Source organism: Muscardinus avellanarius, assembly GCF_963383645.1.
Source record: "Muscardinus avellanarius genome assembly, chromosome: 14".
In the NCBI taxonomy this organism is placed as follows: Eukaryota; Metazoa; Chordata; class Mammalia; order Rodentia; family Gliridae; genus Muscardinus; species Muscardinus avellanarius.
This window is the reverse complement of record NC_137800.1, coordinates 1,956,098-1,979,007: the sequence shown is the minus strand read 5'-3', so window position 1 is coordinate 1,979,007 and position 22,910 is coordinate 1,956,098. Positions and strand designations below refer to the sequence as shown.

At 40.9% G+C, this 22,910-nt stretch overlaps 1 protein-coding gene across 1 annotated transcript in view; it reads left to right on the top strand.

The window, feature by feature from the left end:
• Window positions 1-22,910, top strand: part of CSMD1 (CUB and Sushi multiple domains 1) — a gene marked incomplete at both ends in the record, with an annotated part of 1,592,168 nt that overhangs the window by 1,381,356 nt on the left and 187,902 nt on the right. Inside the window, 5 exons of the mRNA XM_080710482.1 lie at window positions 4,405-4,592; window positions 7,982-8,176; window positions 13,430-13,546; window positions 15,932-16,045; window positions 18,059-18,154. Of these exons, the coding sequence (XP_080566608.1) occupies window positions 4,405-4,592; window positions 7,982-8,176; window positions 13,430-13,546; window positions 15,932-16,045; window positions 18,059-18,154 (710 nt within the window). The remainder of the gene's footprint in view (window positions 1-4,404; window positions 4,593-7,981; window positions 8,177-13,429; window positions 13,547-15,931; window positions 16,046-18,058; window positions 18,155-22,910) is intronic.

Here is a 22,910-nt window from a genome sequence, read left to right as displayed (position 1 = left end):
CAAAGACGGAAGGTACAACTGCAGTGGAACAGGCATATCCCGGTCAGCATTCTGTCCAGAGCAAGTCCAAACCACTGGCCATACCAGTTAGAGGAAGAAGGAGTTATGTGCCTACTTGTTTGCGATGAAAGGCTGGGTCTGCAGAGCTCAGGCCATGCTGATGAGAAGCAAAGAGAGGGAGAGAGCAAGCTTCTGCTCTCATGTCACAGAGGCCTAAAAACAAAGTAAGCAACCAAGGAAGACGATCCGAAGACCCCAGGACAGCCCCTGAGGCCGCACTCCCAGGTCCCACCTCCTCCAGCCACAGCCCCATGGCCTGGGTCACCTCTCAGTAAATTCCTCGCAACCCTGTGACTTAAAGTGTGAGGGCACTAGAGTCCTTCTAAGGAATGGTTTACCTGACACGTAACGCGTTCCCTGTGAGAAGGTCCAATATACAGAATGCTCCAAAAGGTTCTAAAAACATGATACTGATACGCTTGCTTTAATTCTTGTGCGTTTCTACTGCTTCTCTGTGGGAGAGCAAATTCATTTCCATGACATGATCTCTTGATAGCCAAGGATGTCTCTGTTGCCATCATTCAGCCAGTTATGAATTGACAGTGCTTCACACATGGGACTTCCCAAGCTGTGGTTGTCACGGTCATTAGGTTGCTGGATATCTGTCTTTAAAAATATGATACATAGGTGTGGTGATGAATACCTGTAATCTCAGTACTTAGGAGGCTTAAACAAGGAAATTGCAGGTTTGAGTCTAGCCACAGAAAATTAGCAAGTCCATAAGCAACTAAGTGAGAACCTGTTTTAAGTTAAAAATTTAGAATAGGGACAGGAGTGAAGCTCAGAGGTAGAACAGTCCTGGATTAGACCCCATTACCAAAAAATATTAGTATTTTTATCATAACATATATATATATATATATATATATATATATATATATATATATATATACATTTATAATATATAATGACTTATTTTAATATATATGATAACATTCCTCCTTACTTAGGTGATAAAAGCCCAAATGCTTCTAAAATTTTATAAAATATTCTATAATATACTTGGCATATAGTTCAAGGTATATGTTATTACTCCCAAGATATTTTATAATGTTTCGCCTTGATTTCTTTTCTTCTTCTTCTCCTTCTCCTTCTCCTTCTCCTTCTCCTTCTCCTTCTCCTTCTCCTTCTTCTTCTTCTTCTTCTTCTTCTTCTTCTTCTTCTTCTTTTTTTTTTTTTTGCAGTACTGGGGATGGAACCCAGGAACATTCTTCCTCCATGCTATATCCCTAGTGCTATTTTTTAATCTTTATTTTGAAACAGTCTCACTGAGTTGCAAAGATCCTACCGTCTCAGCCTCCCAAATGCTGGGATTGCAAGTGTGCGCCACCTTGCTTGGATTCACTTTGATTTCTGAGCTAAATGAATGTGATATTTTTAGAGGTGGTTCCTGCAGTAGCCTGCCCACCCATGGGACCTCTTAGCTCTCCAGGGGCAAAGGGGTCTAGCTATATGTATTTGTCTGCCAGTGGGGCCAGTTTCCTTTTCTAAAATCTTTGCATCAGTACTCAAAGCCCACATGTGATTACCTTCTCTCACTTTCCCTGATGAGATCTGAGTCAGGGTAATTTTAAGTGTCTGTGATTCTGCATCTTAAGCGGGTTGATAAACCATCATTTCCTGAGTTTACTAAAGCTGCTACAAATTTTCCCAATGAAGAATACTCTTATGACACTCCCATAGTTACACAAAACCAGTGAATGCTTGCTAGCTGTGTTGTTAGATACATTTGTATTTTCTGTGAACACTGAATCCTAGTAACACCTTAACCCAAATGAGGAGACAGATATAGTTGTAAGAGGCTAAAAGTAAAATAGTTATCAATGGATATTTGGCACCTGGGCATGGTGGTACATGCCTGTAATCCCAGTCCTTGGGAGGCTGAGATGGGTGGATTGCAGGTTTGTGGCCAGTTCCAGCAACTTAACAAGACCCTCAGCAACTTAGTGAGACCCTGTTTCAAGATAAAAAATAAAATAAAATAGGGGTGGTGGTTTAGCTCAAAGGTAGGTTCAATCACCTGTAGCCTCAGAATAAACAGATAAGTGAATAAATAAGCAAAGAAATGAATGTCACGTGGTGAAAGCAGGGCTCTATTAGTAGGAGTTTCCCATCTTTTATTGTTATAAGGCTAATTATCATAGTTGCTAAAGTGAAACTCTTTTGAGGACCATTGTTGACAAAACAGTTGCATACCAGAATTTGTTTTGCACACATCTCTAGAAGCCTGACCTGGAGCATCCCTAAGTCTCCCCTACTCTTAGACTCATCATCACTTAACCTATAATCCCAGAAATTTCATAGACCTGTGACTTCAAATTAGATTGGTTTAGCTTGGCCTGGTGGTACATCCCTGTAATCCCATTACTGGGAAACCTAAAACAGTTTCGAGGCCAGCCTCAGGAAGTCAGACACTCAGCAACTGAGCAAAACTGTGTTTCAAAGTAAAATAAATAAGAAGAACTGTATGTGTAGCTCAGACATAGAATGCCCCTGGATTAAAATCTCAGTACCGAAAATAAGCAAAATTGGTTGAGACCCTATCTCATGCTTGGAATTATTTTTAGGGTTTATTGTTTGTGTAGCTGGCATGGATAGAAATAAAACAGATCTTAAAAAGAGAACTATAATTAATTGACAATTTCATTCTAGGTTTCTATTGCATGGGCTACTGTATATCTAAAATGGGAGATCAGACTAAATGCATTGTTTTCTGTCTGCATTTGATTTTATTTTCAGAGTTCAGTAGTTAATCTAAAATAATTAGCTGTGCAAATATTGGAGATGGACCTAGCTGGATTTCAATAATATTCTTGTAAACTATTCCAAATAAGATCATTATTTCAATAAAATTCTACTTGATCCATACAATTCCCATTGGCCCCCCTAAACCTAGTAAATCCAAACTTTTGCTCCTCATTCCTGAAATCAGCAAGCTTGAAAATAAAGAGACAAAGAAACTTGCTTCAGCTCTTATCAGAAAACGTGCCTGTATCCAGGCAGTGCCTGCATCCTGCCTTGTGGTGGGACGTGGCTGTGGGGCGGGGTGTGAGGAGGGCCAGCGTCCTGGTGTCCCCAGGCTTCCTGTGCCTAAGGATGCAGTGGCACTCTCAGAAGGGATCTTTGTCCTTGGTGTCTCACTTGACTTTACAGATTAGCAAGAGCCACTTAACCACTATGTTTTGGTGATTATAGAAAAACTCTAGCCTCTTTGTCTCAGTTTCTCAGTTGCCAGAGAGCGGGAGCATCCTGAACTGAGTCGTTCTTAGAGATACTTAGAGATCTGGGGGTAGAGAGGAAAGGGGCAGGGCTGGCCACTGCCTGGGAGAGTTCAATGGCATTTTCTAATGATGGAGGCCAAGCAGCTCTTGGACATCTGGTCAACCTCAGACTTGCACTCAGAAGCATGTCTGTGGTCAAAGTTCATAGCCTTTTCCAGAGGCACCCCACAAATACAAGATGCTATTCCTGAGGACATGCAGACTCTATGGAGACTGGTTGTATATTGATATTGGAAAAAGGAGTAAGAGAAAGAGAGAAACCAAATGTGTGTGAGTGTGAGTGAGAGTGTGTGTGTGTGTGTGTGTGTGTGTGTGTGTGTGTGTGTGTGAGGGATAGTGGGAATGGCATATTAAATGGTAGTGAATTTCATGTAATGATGTTTATACTCTATGATTGAGGGACCTTTAATGTTACTTAATTTATCGAAGGAAATAGAAAGTTTTGCTGTTGTTGATACTGGTGATTGAGTTTAGGGGTGCTCCACCACTGAGCTACATTCTTAGCCTTTTCTACTTTTTTATTTTTTGACATAGTCTTGCTCAGTTGCTGCTCTCTGGCCTTGATACTGAGATCCTCTTATCTCTGCCTCCCAAATACTGAGATTATAGAGTATACCACCATACAAGTGACAATTAGGATTATTTAACTTAAAAATAAACAAAATAATTTCTAAAATCTTTAAGACTGGATAGTAGTCCAAGGATATAATTATATAAAATTAGATATTTATAGGAATTCATTTATTTCAAGCCCAGTTTTTTTTTTTTATTACATCTCATTAGCAAATGCATCGTACAGGAAAGGAATATTAGCCTGTGTTACTATGATGCATATATTTTGGCAATCTTCAAAGATATGCAAAATGTTAGTAGTACTCATTACCATTGATATTGATATTTTAACAATGTTATTATTATTACATTTAACATTGTGATTGGCCCAATTATTAACATTGTTATACAAAAGAAAAAAAATCACTTTTTCCTGGAAAAGGCTCCTCCTCAAGAAAGAAAGGTAAATGTATATTAGGTGTATAATGTGACCAGTATTCTCTCCCTCTAGCTTCAATATGGAACCCAGCTATGATTTTCTACATATCTACGAAGGCGAGGATTCGAACAGCCCTCTGATTGGGAGTTACCAGGGCTCTCAAGCCCCAGAACGAATCGAGAGCAGTGGAAACAGCCTTTTTCTGGCATTTCGGAGTGATGCTTCCGTGGGCTTATCAGGCTTCGCCATTGAATTTAAAGGTAAAGAGCTGAATGTGTAGTCAGTGGAGGGCTGTCAGAGTTATGAGCTTTCTCTAGGAAATCCTGCTTATTCGCCTAATACATGTGTTGCTGACGTGCATATTGTCTGCCTCAACTCTCCAGCAGAGTTGACATTACAGAGCCACACTTTTACTTTGGCTGAAAGAAAAAATAAAGGGGGAATATTTTCCCCAAATTTATATCAGTATAAAAATAGAGTTTATACATTAATTAATTTGAGAGAACATGTTTTTAATATGTATTTTACTACTTTCTGATCTGTTTCTTCTGGATGATTAAATTTGACTACATCAAAACAGCTTCGTTTTACCGCAGTAGTATTCACTGTGAGCATAACTATTGTTCATCCCCCATATCTTTTGCCCATGGGCACTGATTTTCTAAGAAGCTTTGGTCCAGGAAGATCCTTGACCTGCAGTTTGCTTGAGATTCATCATGCCCTCTCATTCATATTGAAGAAAAACTGACAAAATACAGACAGAAGCTGTACTACACTAACCACTTCACTTATTTAAAAAAAACAAAAACAAATACTGTGTTTTTTTCAAATCTATTTATAATGTGAACAAAGAAAACACAAGGTGTAATACAATGTATGGCAGAATTTAATAAAATACCAGGTCACAGTAATGAGTGTTGTGTCAAAGTTTAATGAAAACACCTTTTTTTTTTTTTTGGTGGTACTAGGGTTCCTGGAAGCCCTTCTACCTCCGGGCAACACTCCCAGACCTATTTTATACTTTTTATTTGGAAACAGGGTCTCTTAAAGCCAGCCTGGCTGGCTTCGAACCTGCGTGATCCTCCTGTCCCCACCTCCCAAGCATGGGGATTACAAGCGTGCACCACCACGCCCGGCTAATGAAAACACATTTTTAAACCCTTGATTATAATTTGTAGAGAAAATTGAGAATACAGTTCATTTCTGTTACCTCTCTAATGAATTTGTATTTTTATATTGTTTAAACAGTTTATTTGATTCAATCAAAAGCATGACAGTCTGAAAGTTTAAGGGTCTTTATTAAAATGTATAATAGCCAGGCATGGTGAAACACACTTGTAATCCCCGCACTTGGGAGGATAAGACAGGAGTCTCGCACAGGTTTGAAGCCAGCCTCAGATACTTAGTGAGGTTCTCAGCAACTTAGTGAGACCCTGTTTCCAAATAAAATATAAAATAGGTCTAGGAGTGTAGCCCAGAGGTAGAAAATCCCCTCAGTTCCATTCCTAGCACCACACACAAAAAAATTAAAATTAAATGTACAATAAAAACCTCTACAATTTAGCCATCAAAGGAAGAAATGTTCATGAATAATTGAAAACAGTACTTTTAAGCATCTTCCATATGAGCAGAGAGACTTTATATTAAAAATACACCATGCCTGCATCTATTCTTTAATAGGCAAAGACTATAAGAACAAGTAAATAAACAAAAAGGAAACCTGGGTCCAAGTGGCAGAATGGATATTGATTTAGTTATTAGGCCTGGCTGTTCTCCCAGGCGCTCTTAGGTCAATCCGTGGAGGTAAATGTGAGAGGCAGGTAAGGAGCTACACAGGCGAGCTAGAGAAGGAGCTGCCCCTTTTTTGGGTTGAATCTACTGGCCTAGCTCTTAATGTTTAAAAAGTTATCCTGTGATATTTGTGGGGGGAAACTAATCTGACAAAAGAATGGAACCGAAGCTACTGTCCGGCCAGCAAAGAGGGTGTCAGGACAGTGGACTGGCGTAGTCCTATTTGGGCTCCGACTCAGGAATGGGCAAAGCTGTTCTTCAGTGGAAGAGACACGAACGGCAGTAAAATCCACCATGCTATGAAGTCTTCTAATTAAGAAACATGACAAATTGTGAGCAGAAGAGGGACCTGTGATTTATCACCAAGCAGCCTGAACTGACAGCGAGGCAAATTGACCCACAAGATGAGATTCAGCTCATGGGAAGGAGGGTCTGCGTCAGGACTGTAGTCTAGCGGCAGGATTAGGAGACTGCAGGATGGTGTTTCACCAAGCTGCATGCCAAACTAAGAGAGTCATCACAAAACATGACTGGAAAGCATGACTGACCTGCGCTAACAACACTGTGCTTCTGTGGTGTGTATATGGCACCGGGGATCTAACCCAGGGGCATTCTGTCTTTGAGCTACACCCCAGCCTTATTTCTTATTTCTTATTTGGAAACAGGGTCTTGCTAGGTTGATGAGAATTTCACTAAGTTGCTGAGGCGGTCCTTAAACCTGTGATCCTCCTGTCTTAGCCTCCCAGATACTAAGATTACAGGTGTGCACCACTACACCCCTCTACATTTGCATTTTTTACTAAAAAATTATGACAGAGGCTAGTGCTTGTAACCACTAGACTCAGCACAGTTTGTATAATGGCTGAGGAAGCAACAGAGAAATGGACCCACTCATACAGCGCCTATGTTTTATTTTTCCTTAATTACTTAAAATAAGTATTCTGTGTTGTGCATGGGGTTTTTAAGGCTGCTGCAGAGAATTATAAAGATGTCAGTCATATTTGAAATAAGCAAATAGATTAGGTTTATTGATTATTCTAATAAATAAAGTTATTGAAAAATCTTAATGAAAGCTGGTATGTATCTAGTTCCTGCATACCAGGAAAGGCTGATCTAGAGAAAGTAGCCAAATAGAGGCTCACTGGAAAGGTTTCCACCTTTGTATCTGCATATTTCAGCAAATACTTAATAAACTATAGCTGAGGGTGTAGCTCAGAGGCAGAATGCCCCTGGGTTCAACACACACACACACACACACACACACACACACACACACACACACACACACTTATTGTTATAGGTTTAGTATGAAGATATATAGTCTTTTTTTGGGGGGGTGCTACTGGAAATGGAACTCAGCAGCATTCTGCTTCCAAGAAACACCCCAGAACTATTTTATTCTTTCATTTGGAAATAGGGACTCACTAAGTTGCAGATGGCCTCTCTAAGTTGCTAAAGCTGCCATCACACCTGTGATCCTCCTATCTCACCCTCCCAAGGACTGGGATTACAGGTGTTCCCCACCACGCCCAGCTACCATATATACTAATTTAAATGTAATAAAGTATTATATTATTTTAAGCAAATGACAAAACAAAAAGATACAAAAATTACAGAAAAATATAACGACTTCATCTTTTTAATTTAGGTAAAAGTCATTCAGTATCAATTGTGTAGTAAAATGTGGTTTAGAGGCATGGCTAAACAGGAACTGCTGTGGTTTCACTGAGTGGCCAGAACAGAGTGAGCATCAGAACACCTCTGCTGTGTGTTCCCATCTCTGCTGTCATCCAAGGATGTGCAGGACAGAATCCTGAAGTTGCCTTCCTCATGTAGCTCGCATTCTTTTCTACCACAGAGAAGCCGCGGGAAGCTTGCTTTGACCCCGGGAACATAATGAACGGGACCAGAATTGGCACTGACTTCAAACTGGGCTCCACCGTCACGTACCAATGTGACTCTGGATACAAGATCCTGGAGCCATCGTCCATCATGTGCGAGATTGGATCAGATGGGAAGCCCTCCTGGAGCCGGGAGCTGCCTTCCTGCCATGGTAAGACCTCCTGCACGCCAGCTCGCAGAAGCAGACCTCACCTTAGGAATGGCTTCCGGTCCCGTGCTCTGGTCCTCTAGCCAGTGAAGGATGCTCACAGAATGAGTGTGGCAGGAGTACTTGCCAGCCCGGGTCCCTTCCAGTGTCTAGTGTACCATCCGTTCTCATGGGCTGCAGGGGACAGTGCTGTCTGTATTCAGGTAGTGTGACACTTTTGTGATTTTGTATATTTTAGACCTCCTCTATATAAGTGGTACAAATGACCATTTTCAAGATGTTTCTCTTTAAAAAGATATTCTAAAGAGTGAGAGGGAAGAGGAGAAGGGAAGGTGAAGAGAGATACATTTAAAGTTTGTCACATATTTAATGGGTGCGATTTTTAACTATCCAAAATATAAATAATTTTTCCAATACCAGCACATCCCCCCTTCTTTCTTTGAACTTCTTGACACCTGTCAGGCCAAAGGGCCTCCCCAAGGATACTGGAGGATGGTATAGGTTTTTGTCAAAGAAGACATATGCCATGTGGCCTTTGACTTTATTAACCAAGTAACACATCTTGGTCATAACAAAGGCTCACCCTGGAGATAGGGCAGGCCCAGGCCTGTATCAGGTCAGGGGCAGGGAGAAAGATTACTGGCCAAACAAGAAGGAAGGTAGTGAATCCTTATAATCACAGCAAAGGCTTGCCCCAGGGATAATGGGCGGGCCTACACCTGCCTCAGGTCAGGGGGCAGTAGAAAGACTCATGGGTAAGCGGGATGTGAGATAATAAGGCTTTATAAAATCTATTCTGTGTTCAAAACCTCAGTGTCTTATTTCAAGACACTCAGTTACATCCCTCTGATGCAGTGCTTTATCGTTCTGTCCCTTCTTCCTGCCTTTGTCATAATAAAAATCACCTTTAGCTTGAAAAATATAATTTTTAAAGTGTTTGCTTAGAGATAAAATTTACTAGGGTCACCTGGTAAAAGTAAGATTGGCCTTTAACATCAGACAAGACTCAGCTCTAGTAAGCAGAGGTCAGACAGTGGCTGCTCTTATAGGGTGGAGCTTGAGGAACTGGCTGGCTCTACATCGGAATATGAGTGGCTCCATGGGAATCCACACAGGCAGAAACTTCTCTGGCTGTGGACCCAGGACATGTTGCTTTATATGGGGAAAAAAAGGCTGGGTTGTAGCTCAGTTGTAGAGCACTTACCTAGCATGTTCATGGCACTGTGTTCAATCTGAAATTAATTCATTCACTAATTAATTCTAGGTGAAAAAGACTGTCTTTTTCTAGAAAGAAGAGACACACTGTAACAGATTGTGTTATAGTAAAGTTGTTTTTCTGGGTTCTTGGAGGCTTCTGTCTAGGACCAGTTAAATTCAATAAATTGAACTTTGTAAAGGGAATGTGCTTTTCTCTAGGTTAACAATGCTCTTGGTGCCTTCTGGCCAAATAGGCTTTTAAAAAATTACAACATGAGCAAAACGAACCAACCAACAAGCACAGCCCAACTCCCTGACATGTCCTCCCTCACCTGTGAGCCAGAGAGTTCCTCAGGCAGCGTGCCCGCAGGACCCGGCATCAGGGTCCCTGTCGAGCACAGACTGAGTTCATGTTGCCAAAGCCAAGGAATAAATCAATGAATATCTGGCATTATTTTTAATGAAAAAAATTAATTCCTGTAAGTGCTCCTATTCTCACCCATTTTAACCTCTGATAATAAATATCAGAGCCACCAGTGTTTCCAGATGTCGGAATGGAGCAGGCAGGCAGGAGCAGGCACCCTCCGTCCTCCACGCGTATGTGTGGAACCGGGAGCTCTAATGCACTTTGGCTGGCGCTTGTCACACCGTGAGAAGGACCTGTGTTCCCGAGTGTGTGTGACTCACGTCAGGCGTCTGTCTATCTTGCCTAAGGGGTCCAACGTGAGAGAAAGAAGAATCTGGAGTGAAATTAATGAAAGATCATGGATTTTACGATTTTTGCTAAATAATAATGCTAAGAATATTTACTTTGCATTAAATTCAAATACTATTTGAATTATGGAGGAATGATAACACTTTAGCCATTGAATAAACACAGTGAAGTTTCATTTGGGCCTAGATATGTGATCGGATTTAAAATTAGTGATTACTTCTTTTTTTTAAGGCTGAAGACCTATGAGACAGAGCACAGTTTCCCTTGTTAGTTTGTGTTTTAGGTTTTGTTTTGTGTTTTGTCTTCACTAGTCGTCAAAGCTTATAAAACATAGAACCCCAGCTTTTCCTAATAGCCTTCTGTTTGCATTTGCAGAGTGCCATGTTCCAATCTCTGAAGCAGAAGTTACTCACATGTGTGTTGACTCTTGTGAGGAGCATACCCCTTTGTTTCTGACCCGGTTCCCATGGATTATTTGGGTCAGCAACACACTCAGGGACTTTTGCCATAGTTTGGATACTTTAAAAGATAGATACTGAATTACAGGATGTCGTCAGTACACATGGGCCAGCTTGTTATAGATGCATGAATAAGTTTTTATTTTTCTGAATTAAAATACCAGAACAGAGTTGGTGCTTAGTTAGGTTGAATGAAGTATCCCCCACTTGGTGATGAAGGGCCTAAAGCTCCCAAATGTCTAAGCTATTTTCCTCTGACTGGTGGAAATTGACTTGTGTTTCCCAAGTCATTGTCACAAGGATTTAGGGACGTCAGTCGACAAATTATTAGCTCTCGTAATAAATCATTAATGAGGTGCCTTGACATCAGCATTATTACATTCTAAGAAGTCGTATTTAACCGTGGAGAATGTTCTGTGCATCAACAGGGATTTAACAGTACTTTCATTAACATTCCACGGATTAAACACGCTATCTCTCATTTCTATTTTCTAAGTGCTTGAAAATTGCCATATCGAGAACAAATGAGCTGTAGAAATACAAACTTCTCCAAATACTGAAAGTGACCCCGAGTTCTCACTAACGAAGGTGTGGCTCAGTTAAGGAGCACAGCACCCGGAGTGTGCAGGCAGCCTCTGGTCTGTTGGCCCAGCTCGGCCCCTTGGAGGCCGGGACGCCGCCCCTCCTGACACCAAGGAGGAGCAGAGGGACAAGCCTCCACTTGATTAAAGCCCTGAGCGCCAGTGACTGGGCCATAACTGAGGCCATCTTAGGGTGCTCAGGCAAGTTTTGCAGTCATGTGCTAAGGTTCTTTGCCTTTGGTCAGCAGAAGCAATGCCAAAGTAGGTAAGATGATGGGGCATCGAGATGCCACCACACCCGTACACAAACATGCACACACATCTGCCCAGACACACCTGCACACACACAGATATACTGAGGTATGCCCATACAGAGATACACGTACTGATATGCATACATCTGTATGCACACACAGACATATCCATACAGTGCACACAGTCACACACAGATACACCCACATAGCTATACACATAGTCACATATACACTATAACACCCATACATAGATGCACACAATCACACAGAGATATACCCATACATAAACACACTTTCTAACATGCACAGTCACCCATGTACAGATATATTCATAACACAGTCATACACAGTTACATATACACAATATACACAGTTGGAAACACCCATACAGTCACACATAGTTACATATACACAGATAACACACAGTCATATTCAGGTATACCAATACAGAGACACGTGTACTAACATGCATACAGTTGCATACATACACAGATACAGACACACATGTGCAGGCAGTCACACACAGATATGCCCATACAGTCAGATACACAGATATACTCATTCACAAACACACTCATACTAACACACATATCTAGATACCCATATACACCTGTACGTACACAGTCACACCCATACAAAGAAACATGTACTAACATGCACACCATCACACATAGGCACAAATCCAGCCATATGCAGGGACAGTCATACACAGATATGCCCACGCAGTCACACACTGTCACATATACACAAATACATAAAAACACAGTCACAAACAGATACACCCATATATAGACACACTAACATGCACATAGTCACACACAAATATGTCTTTTTAGTCACATACACACAGGTGTAAAAACACAGTCACACACAGAGACACACTCATATACCCATGTATATAAATACATGCTTACACATAGAGTAACACAGAGAAACATCCATCTCTACACACATAGTCACACACAGCTTTACCCAGACTCTCAACATCACAGACACACCCAGAGATGCACATACATATATACATACATACATACATACACACGATCACAAAGATATTCCCATAAATGCATAAATATACCCATATAAACACACATGCCACCACACACGGATATACTTATAGATGCATGCAGTCACACATAAATTACACCCAAAACACCGACTTATACATAGTCACACACAGATACACCCATACATACCCAAACATATACATACTGTGGTAACAAACTCACATATACATGGGTGCTCATTTATATTGTACACAAATCCACACAGTCACAAATAGTCACACACAAATATACCTTATGTTCATACCACATCTGTACGTATATACTCATACACAGGCATACTACTGTATACATACTCATAGTTACACAATGCAGAAACACCAGTATACACACACCCACTCACACATGTGTGCACACACGTAGAACACGCAGAACTATAAATTCACACACGGAGTTCTCTGCATTGCTCGCAATCCTGTGTTCTGTGTTACTCTCCATCTTTTATTTTGTTGCCCAACTTTCTAGTCATGGATCCTTCAACTTTAAACTGAACTCATAGAAAGAAACCCCAGGAGCATTACTAATTTCGTTATGGTAACTGAATGTATGAGACACAAAGTAAAAACAAAAACCTAGACAGCAAGCATTACTTTTTAAGTTAGTTTCATGTTGACATAACAACACGGAACTGAAATGAGTTTGTGTCTGTTAATAGGATGATTGGCTCCAGCGAGACAGTTGTGGGGAGGCTCTCCACGCAGCTTAATTACTTGTCTTTATGGGACCTGCCATGTTATCATTACACCTGCTTTCTTTCACTATTGTTTGGGCAGGCCGTGGAAATCATCTTAGGTCTCTATTCTAAGTTTAATGGGTTTATTCGGATGCGGTAAACCTTTGTTTGGATTTTCCATTCCTTTTGAGTTCCTGCAGTGTTCTGTTCGGTGTTCAGCAGAGCAGGGTAAGCCTCTGCTTTCCAGCCCTGCCAGCGGGTCACCTGCAGTTAGCATCCCACAGCCCCTAACTCTTGGCTGCTTCTGCTTCCAGCTCCTTGTGGAGGTCAGTACACTGGATCGGAAGGCGTAGTGCTATCACCAAACTACCCTCACAACTACACAGCTGGTCAAATCTGTCTCTATTCTATAACTGTACCAAAGGAATTTGGTAAGAAATCTTTTTAAAATTTTTAATGAGTTGTCATACTATTTCCAATGCTAATTCTTTTCCTTTGAATTTCAATAACCGTTCTGGCTCTTCTTAGGGTGGAGTAATCAAGGGAAGAAATTGCATTAAAGTAGTAAGTTTTCCAGAGATCTCTCATACAACATCTCATTTGATTATTTTAACAATGTGATGCAAACTGCTTGCATTTCATTGTATAATTTTAGCTCAGAATCTCCAGGCAGAAGCAATTTGGCTTTGATCCTGTTTTCTTCTCAAAATTACTGATTCGGTTGTTGTTTGGGTTTATAAAGGAGGACTTGTATAAGAGTAACTTGCAGGTCAGAAAAAGAAATGTATTTCTATGCAGTGCATTTTGATAGTGACATTGAAACACAGATGAATGAAATTCACTCTGAGAACTGAGATGCTCGGAGCACAGTGCTCAGGGCACAGGAGAGGACCCGGGTGCCATGGGATGGTCGGCGGGCAGGAAGGAATGCTCACTGTCTACCTCACACAACCTCAGGACAGGAAGTGATGCTTGAAAGAGATCATCGGAGATGCCAGTCTTCTCCGTTTTTATCTAAAAGCAGCACCAAGTGTCTTTTATAAAACAAAAATCCGATGATGTTCTTATAATGATATGCATTTTTACTGGCTCCTTTTGCCCCCGAGCAAAGCCTGGGTGTTTCCATCTGGCCTTTCAAGACCCTGAACATGTGGCCACCACAGACCATTGAAAACACTCTCCACCCCCGAGTCCCCACTCTTCCCTGACCCCAAACCCGACTGCTGGCCACAGTTTTCACCCCCAGAGTTTTGCTATTATGGTCCTCTTGCTGAAAGAATCTCCTTGTATTCCATTCTTATAAAAAGTGCCTGCATTCTCCTAGCTGAAGGCCTGGCTGTAATGCTATCTCCCCATAAACAGAGCTTTCCCGCAGCTGGACATGGCCCTCCTGAGGCCTGGGTCTTGTACTTTGTAGCCCTTCCTTTGTACTGCCCTAGAGCAGCATAGGCATTGCTGAGGCATGTGCTTATGGCTTATCTCTTGACAAATGCGTGTCCTCATTGGCTTGTCACGGTTGAGCTATGTTGGTGGTGGAGACTGCGTATACAGTGTGTACACCCTGCATCAGCGTGGCAGTCCTAGGACCACATCCATATCCTCATCAAGCCTCTTTTAGTTTCCAGCAGAAAGTTGAGTGAATTGCTAAAGACTTCTCGAACAAGAGTAGAAATAATTGAGGATTCACTTTTGAACTAATTAAGAGAATCATATGGTGGGCCTCCAACATGCCGATTTAATTACTTTGGGAAGTGATGGGGTAGGGAAAGGGCTGTATGCCCCCAAAATGTAGAGATACCATGAAGTTCGCCTCTGAGCCCTGGGTTTGCAGAGCAGACCTGCCGTTGGAAAATCCAACTTGTCTACATGCTTCTCTGTGTTTCTCTCCAAGGAATTTTTAAATATCAAACAACAGCATATCTATGTATGCATGTTCTCTACTGCATACACAGCAGTTAAGTGAGCATGTGTGTAGGCTGACATGTGCACTCATAGTTAGACTGCCTCAATGGCGCTTAGTAGCACATGTTTTCTCTGTTAGAATTTCAGGTGTACAAAACTAATATCCATACTTCCACTTTCTGAGCATGATGATTCAGAATGACTTTTGTTTATATTTTACATATGCAAATGTGTAAAGGATTTAAGTTGCTCATTGCTTATACATAGATGTTAGGTCTTAAGTTTTCTAAATGTTCAGAGGCCCTCTGTCTCATCAATTTGTATTTCCAAGCACTGATTACGTTTGAATTGTAAGATACGTAGTTATGTTGTGTCTGGAGACAGTATGCTCATACAACTTAACCTATAAGATAAGTAAAATTATACATGGGGTTGCAATAAGTAAGTCCTTTAAATGCTGCTGAACAGAGAATGTGTGTGAGTTCCTGTGAACCTGTATGGGTTATCATGAATTAGGTAATATAATAATTTTCTGTGGAGAACTTTAAATTCCTCACCAAATTATCATGCAGCTTCATCCGTGTGCTTATATTTCACCAAATAAAGTGTCACTGATTACTCAGAAATATTCTTCTACTAGGTGAATGTAGCATTTACTAAAAAAAATCTCATTTAACATTAAAATTATACAGAGAATGATAAGTTTTGTTTTTATTAAGCAGCAGAAGAAGACAAAGCAAATTAAAATTGTTGAATCACTGAAAACTTAAAATGCCAAGGGAACACATTTATATTCATTTTTTGTGGGATTCTTGGGATAATGGCCCTTTGCGAAAACCAGTATGTATGCAGAGCAGCCCGGGTTTTCATTTCTTCTTCTGAAGCATGTCTCCCCATCCACCTTTATTTTCTAGTGGTGTTTGGACAGTTTGCCTACTTCCAGACGGCACTGAACGATCTGGCAGAATTATTTGATGGAACCCATCCACAGGCCCGACTTCTTAGTTCACTCTCTGGCTCTCACTCAGGTAAAACTTCAAAGAACTTTATCTTCCATGCCAGTAGACTTTGAGGGTGATTAATTTCAAAAGTGTCTGTTTCTTCCTCTTTTTTGATGAATGAGGAATTTAATCATATTTGGATCTCCAGGTGTGTTTAGCAAAATCTTATTTCGATGGAAGATTTAAAAATGTTCTTATTTTGTGTATAAAACACCTGCTTTCATCACTTACCTTACTAAGATTGCGGAAAATTGTAATATTCATCTCAATAAAAGAGGCAAATATCAGAAAAAAGGAGATAATGAGTTATCTTGTATAATTGATTTTCCATTTCCCTTTGGTATCTATGTGTATGGAACTCAGGATGGAACCCATAGGCATTCTACCTCCTAGCTATACCACCAGCTCTTTTAATTTTTTATTCTGAAACAAGGCCTTGCTAGATTGCTGAGTATCTCACTAAGTTACCGAGGCTGTCAAAATTTGAGATCTTCCTGTCTCATCCTGCCAAGTACTAGGATTACAGGAGTGTGACGCCATGCTCAACTGTTTTCTATTGCCTTCATCTTCCCTGTAGAGTTAAAAGATCTTAATATTTTGGCTTGAATTATGCAAAACCTTTATATTTACACATGTAGGGAGCATCCTTGGATCTGCTGTCCATGGAGAGGACCCAGAAGCACTTTTCTGCCAATACTATGTGTTGCTTGCATTCTATCAGATTATTCATGAATCCAGTCTCTGTGTCCTCACATTCTCTTTATCCAGCCTCTCATGGATGTCCCAGCCCTTCACTGCACTATTGCCACCTTTCAGCACTTACTAAATAATCTGGTAAATCACCAAGTCAAGATAGCCTTGTGTTTCATAGTCTGTGGCCAAGTATGGTTACCTAAGCAAATACCCATCCATGGATGACTGGATCACAGAAGCTGTGTTAGATACACACAGTGCAGTTTCATGCAGCCATAGAGAAGATCTGAATCATCGTCATTTTCAGGACTATGGATGGAACTAGAGAATCTTATGCTGAGTGGGATCACCAGTCTCAGAAAACAAGTTGCTGTGTGTTTTCACACATATGTGGACTCTAGAGGAAAACTGCCAACAGGAGACCTCAGATAAAGGAACAGAGACTGCAAGAGAGTGACGGAGGGGCTCAGTGGAGAGAGGACGGGGTAGAGACTAATAAAGGTTACAGTTTAAGTAGAGCTATGTACAGACATGAGTTATCAATGCCGACCTCAACGGCATGTGCCGGAAGAAGGGGTGGAACCTGGAGGAGGCACCCGTGCCGCTGTACATTCCTGCCCCCTCTCTGCCTCAGTACAATGCTCAAATACCACGCGCCAATTAAGGTGCTTCAGAATAGATTTAGTTATTTTTAGCCTTTCGCTTTTTCTTCAGGGACTGGACGTCTTAAGACCTGTATTTGATTGTTTTCTGAGTCTCTTATGGTGAAGTGTTTAGAAATCCCCCAGAAGATAGGTACTAAAAATCTTCATATGTAAATAACAAATTCTCCCCAAAATATTACGTCAGTATACACTGCTTTCAGCAGTGCTTCAAAGAGACTCTCCCCCATATTATTTAAAGGGTTAGAATTTAATTTAGAAGGCTTTTTCCTGAGTCTTTTAAGTTAAAAAAAATCAGATTTGGGGTCAAAGAAATTTGTTTTATTTTCAAATAATGTTTGAGCAAGCAGTGATCAAATTAACATGATTCTAAGTAAGTAAATTATTCACCTGATAATTCCATCTCCTATATTATCAGCTAAGAGGTCTATCGGCACTCTCTTCCAAAGAGAGCATACATGAAATAATGGTTGTAATAGATCTTAATAGAAAGCACACGCACGCACAGTTTTAAAAGCATCGTAAAATCAGCATTGAGTCTTAAAGCCCCAAAGTGAAGTTGCTTTTTCTTTTGTCAAACATTAATTGTGAAATTTCAAGTTAAAGTTTACTTTCCAGGCTGCTACCGCCCAAAAACGCGCCGTGTATTTCTCTTGGCCCCAACACGGTCTCTGTTTTCCTCTAGGTGAAACTTTGCCTTTGGCGACATCAAATCAGATTCTGCTTCGGTTCAGTGCCAAGAGCGGCGCGTCTGCCCGGGGTTTCCACTTCGTCTATCAAGGTACATGTTGCCCTGTCTCACTGTGGTCGCCTAATACTGCAGCACATAGTTTTCAGAAAAACCACTGACAGTATCTATGTTGCATCTTCTTTTCCCCTGGAATTTAAGAATTTGAGGACAGTTACTTTTATGATAAAATTATTTACTATGATTTTTCTTTTGACACTTGCATTTTCTCTACTTCATAACGTCTCCTTTATCCAGTCCTGTAAGGAAAGAGATACTGATCAGATTACATTTGTAGCCCTTACAAAATGACTGTAAAATTATAGTTTCTCTAGTTAAGTAAACCAATTCACAATAGTTTAGATTTTGTCAACTGCTCTAATGAAGTGGGATGGATTATAGAATCATGGGATATAAAGCAATGGAATTCTATTCAGTCATAACAAAGAAAACATGTTATTTACAGAGAAGTAGGTGGAACTGAAGACTTTGATGTGATGTCTGATTAGCCAGTCACAAAAAGTGAAAGATTGCCTGTTTTCACGTGTGGTAACTAGAGAGAATCTGAGACACAGGAGGGGCTCCAGGCAGAGGAGGAGGGGCTTGAGTGGAGCGAAGGAAGGGACCTAACGGGGAGATTGCGGGGAGCAGGAAGACTCAGGAGGGAGGCTCTTCAGTGGACACAGTGTCCACATACAGACTTGTCATCCCCAGTCACCGTGTCCTGTGGGGAAGGCGGGGAGGGAGAGAGAGCGGGCGGGGACCGAGGGAGGCAGCAAGTGCTGTGGGCATGTGTGCCTCCATCCCCCTCAACGTCACCCCACAGATGATTACAGTCCGCCAAAAACCCATATATACATGCATATATACAATATTCCCACATTTTACTGGAAAAAATAACTTCAATGGAAATTCAACAAAACCAATGTGAACACAAACTATCCCTTACATATCTACCGCTCTAAACAATTACTTCTTTGATCAATTTTAGTACTTTTACAACTTTGTACTCATTTTAAGAGTTGGAACTTATTTAAAATAAATTTGAGATTACTTAAAAGTCTTGTTGGGTGAAGATTTTTTTTCCACTGTGGCTGTTTGGCCTTTGTTTTGCATTATTCATTATAAAAGCTTGAAAATGTGCCATGAGAGCATGCATGCTTTTTTGAATCACAGAACAAGACCCTTCATGGAACTCATTATGACTACAGATTAGGTTCTAAAAGAGATTGCGTTTTTCAAATAGACACTGTGTTTCAACATATAAGGCAACTTCCAGTTTTTATAAGTCTAGTTTTTCATCACCCTAGCAAGACTACTCCCAAATCATTACTAAATATTTTCTGTAATATTTGAGGACAATTGTTTTCTAACAATTACTCTTTCCTTAGATAAAGCATTCTCCAGAAAGAATCCTTGACAGAATCATGTTTTTCTTTTCAGGAAACTATGGAGACTAATAATGCCATATCATTTATAATCATATCTAGTAATCTCACACAACAAAACCAGGCCCTCAGCATAGCTCACTATAAAAAAGATTGATATTCTTAGTAATTGATTATTGAAATTGCTTAAGAGTAATGGAAAGAGAGTGAGAATAATGTTAGCCAGAGAAACAAGAGACATAAATATTTTTAATCTGGCTTAAGTAGTAGTCTATTGAATTGTGATGCTGTTGAATTGAAAATAGGCACATTTTTTAGAGATTTGTGTTAAAAATGAAAGTAACAACCAGTTTTTTTTTTTTTTTTTTTTTTTTACTTTATTAGAAGATTAGTCAGTTTAAGCAACCCACCTCTTCCCATTTTTTTTTTTTTTTTCTTTGGTGGTACTGGGGTTCCTGGAAGCTACACTCTCAGACCTATTTTACATTTTTATTTGGAAACAGGGCCTCTTAAGCCAGTGCGGTTTACTTTGAACCTGTGTGGTCCTCCTGTCCCCGCCTCCCAAACGCGGGGATTATAAGCGTGCACCACCACGCCTGGCCTCTTCCCACTTCTAATTTGCTTCTTGTAAATTCTAAATTACTTTGCAAAAACATATTCACAAACCAAAATTCATAGTGTGTGTGTGTGTGTGTGTGTGTGTGTGTGTGTGTGTAAAGAGTTTGAACTGATTAATTTAAATATATTTTTCTTCCTGAAAAATGTTATTTGCATTATCTGCTTTTCTAAGAAGTTTCCTTTGATACTTTATGAAGATTAGAATATTGTCAGATAATTAGATAAATTTTCTCATGCAAATGATTCAATATCTGCTCTATTATCAATTTTATCCTCAGATAATGTTTTAAATTACATTTTTAGGCTGGGCGTGGTGGCACATGTTTGTAATCCCCACACTTGGGAGGCGGAGACAGGAGGATTGCACAGGTTCAAAGCCAGCCTTTCTGGTTTAAGAGACCCTGTTCCCAAATAAAAGTATAAAATAGGTTGCCGGGTGTGGTGGTGCACGCTTGTCATCCCAGCATTCGGGAGGCTGAGACCAGAGGATCACGGTTCGCAGACAGCCTCAGCTACTTAGTGAGGCCCTCTGCAACTTAGTGAGACCCGGTTTCAAAATAAAGAATAAAAAATACGGCAGGGGTGTAGCTCGGAGGTCAAATGTCTCTGGGTTCCATCCCCAAACCTGCAAAAAATTTTTAAAAAGTATAAAATAGGTCTGGGAGTGTAGCCCGGAGGTATAAAGGTTTCCAGGAACTCCAGTACCACCAAAAATAAATAAATAAACAAATAAATAAATAAATAAATAACATTTTTATAATTTTAAATCATACATTGCATTGGGCATTCTAACACACATCTATACTACCATTACTTGGGAGGCTGACACAGGAGGATTACGACTTCAAGAACAGCCTCAGTAACTTAGTGAGATTCTCAGCAATCTAAGGAGACCCTGTTTTAAATCAACAAAAAGTAAACAGATGAATAGTGTTAGGCATATAGATCTAAATAGAATCTCTTTAGTGTAATCCCCACAAAACACACACATACAAAATAAAAATAAACAAATCGTAACTTTTCATTAAAATACATACAGATGCTAAAAAAGTAGAAAGTAAGAAAAAACACAGAATGAAACTATCTTTTCATACTTAAGAATATATAATGATACTATCATCATTGCTATTTTATAAAGTCCCAATATAACTTCTTTTTTTGCTTTCAGACAGTGACTTTATGCAAAAATCGATGCCTTTTTTATCCAAGCTCAATCCTTTGCAGGTTGAGAAGGATCATGAATGAAATTTATAAATCACTCAACAGCAACAGGGAAAGTATTCAATACAAAAGAAAAGTTAAATGGAACATTGGTTCTTAAAAGAGAGTAGTTACATTGAAGCCTGGGAATGATTTGAACTCTATTGTATGAAAGTTTTCTGAGCAGCGCTTCCCTGTGTCACACACAGCTTCATTCTTTCATGAGTTATTAAAGCTTAAAATTGCACAGTGACCTTATGGCCTCACTGGTTGTGGGATGGCTCGTCCTTGTTAACAGACAGCTCGATTATAAGCACTGCTGGAGTCTCCAGTGAAAAACAGGTGCGGTGGCGGGGTCAGGGTGCGGGATGTGCAGGTGAGGCCGCCCTTTCAAACTCCAGGGAGGTGGAAGGAAGTCTGTGGGCCTTTGTCATGAAGTCTGCAATTAAGTTACCCATTGGCTGGGGTTGTTTGTTTTTTATATTCCTTGAGAGGAGGCCGCCTTTGGAAAGCCCAAGGGCCAGCAACGGGTGAGTTAGGAAAGATGGAATGCTAAGAGTGGGCGACCTTCCTGAGACAGGTGGAGCTCCTGCGCCTCACTCATGCTGATGGGCCAGCACCTGGCAGAGTTTGTTTGTCTCTTTAATGCTGTTCAGGGACCACCTGGGTACATTCGCAGTGAGCTCAGCAGGCACAGTTCCCAGGCCCGGGATCTAGAATGTTCTTAATCTCCTGCCCTGAGTGGCCATCTCTGTTTTCCATGAGTAAGCCCACCTCCACAAGACCCCGGAGGTCTGGGGCTCTGACCTCTGGGCACTGGCACACTTTGCTCTGTGCCCCTCTTTACATCGATCCAGCAGGGCTTGCTTCTGCATTTTCTAGCTCCAGCAATTCCTTGGTGTTCACAGTAGTCAGGACTACCTGCCATACTCTCCTTTCACCCGAGTGGGGACTCCCTGCCTTAACCTCCAGCTCATGCTAGCAGGGACTCCCGCCTGTACCCTCCTGTTTACACTAGTGAGGACTCCGAGGACTCCCTGCCACATCTTCCCGCTCACAACGTAGAGGCTCCTGGACCCTCCTGTTCACACCAGTGGGGGCTCCTTCCCATACTCTGCTGTTCAGCTAATGGGGACTCCTTTCTGGACCTCCTGCTCACACCGTAGGGTCTGCTGGACCCTCCTGTTCACACCAGCAGGGGCTCCTTCCCATTACTCTTCTGTTCACACTAGTGGGAGCTCCCTCTGTTCCCTCCTGTTCACACCAGTGGGGACTCCCTTCTGGGCCTCCTTATTCACACCAGCGGGGGCTCCTTCCTGTAGCCTCCTGCCCACTTCCGGGGCCCCAGTCTCTTTTACTGTCAACCGGAGACTGATGAAGCTGCCACACAGCCTTGGCGACCTTTACCGTTTCACAGAAACAGACTGCACCAAAGGTCAATGTATTCTTAGGTCAATATGAAAGTCAAAGATCACACATGTGATTTTTGTAGTAAGCAGTACCTTGCACTTTCTGCAGTATTAAAGGATTTGGGGTGGCTGGTCCTTTGCATTTACATTGAGAAAACAAGTGAACAGAAAGTACAGGTCTCTCAGCACTAGAGG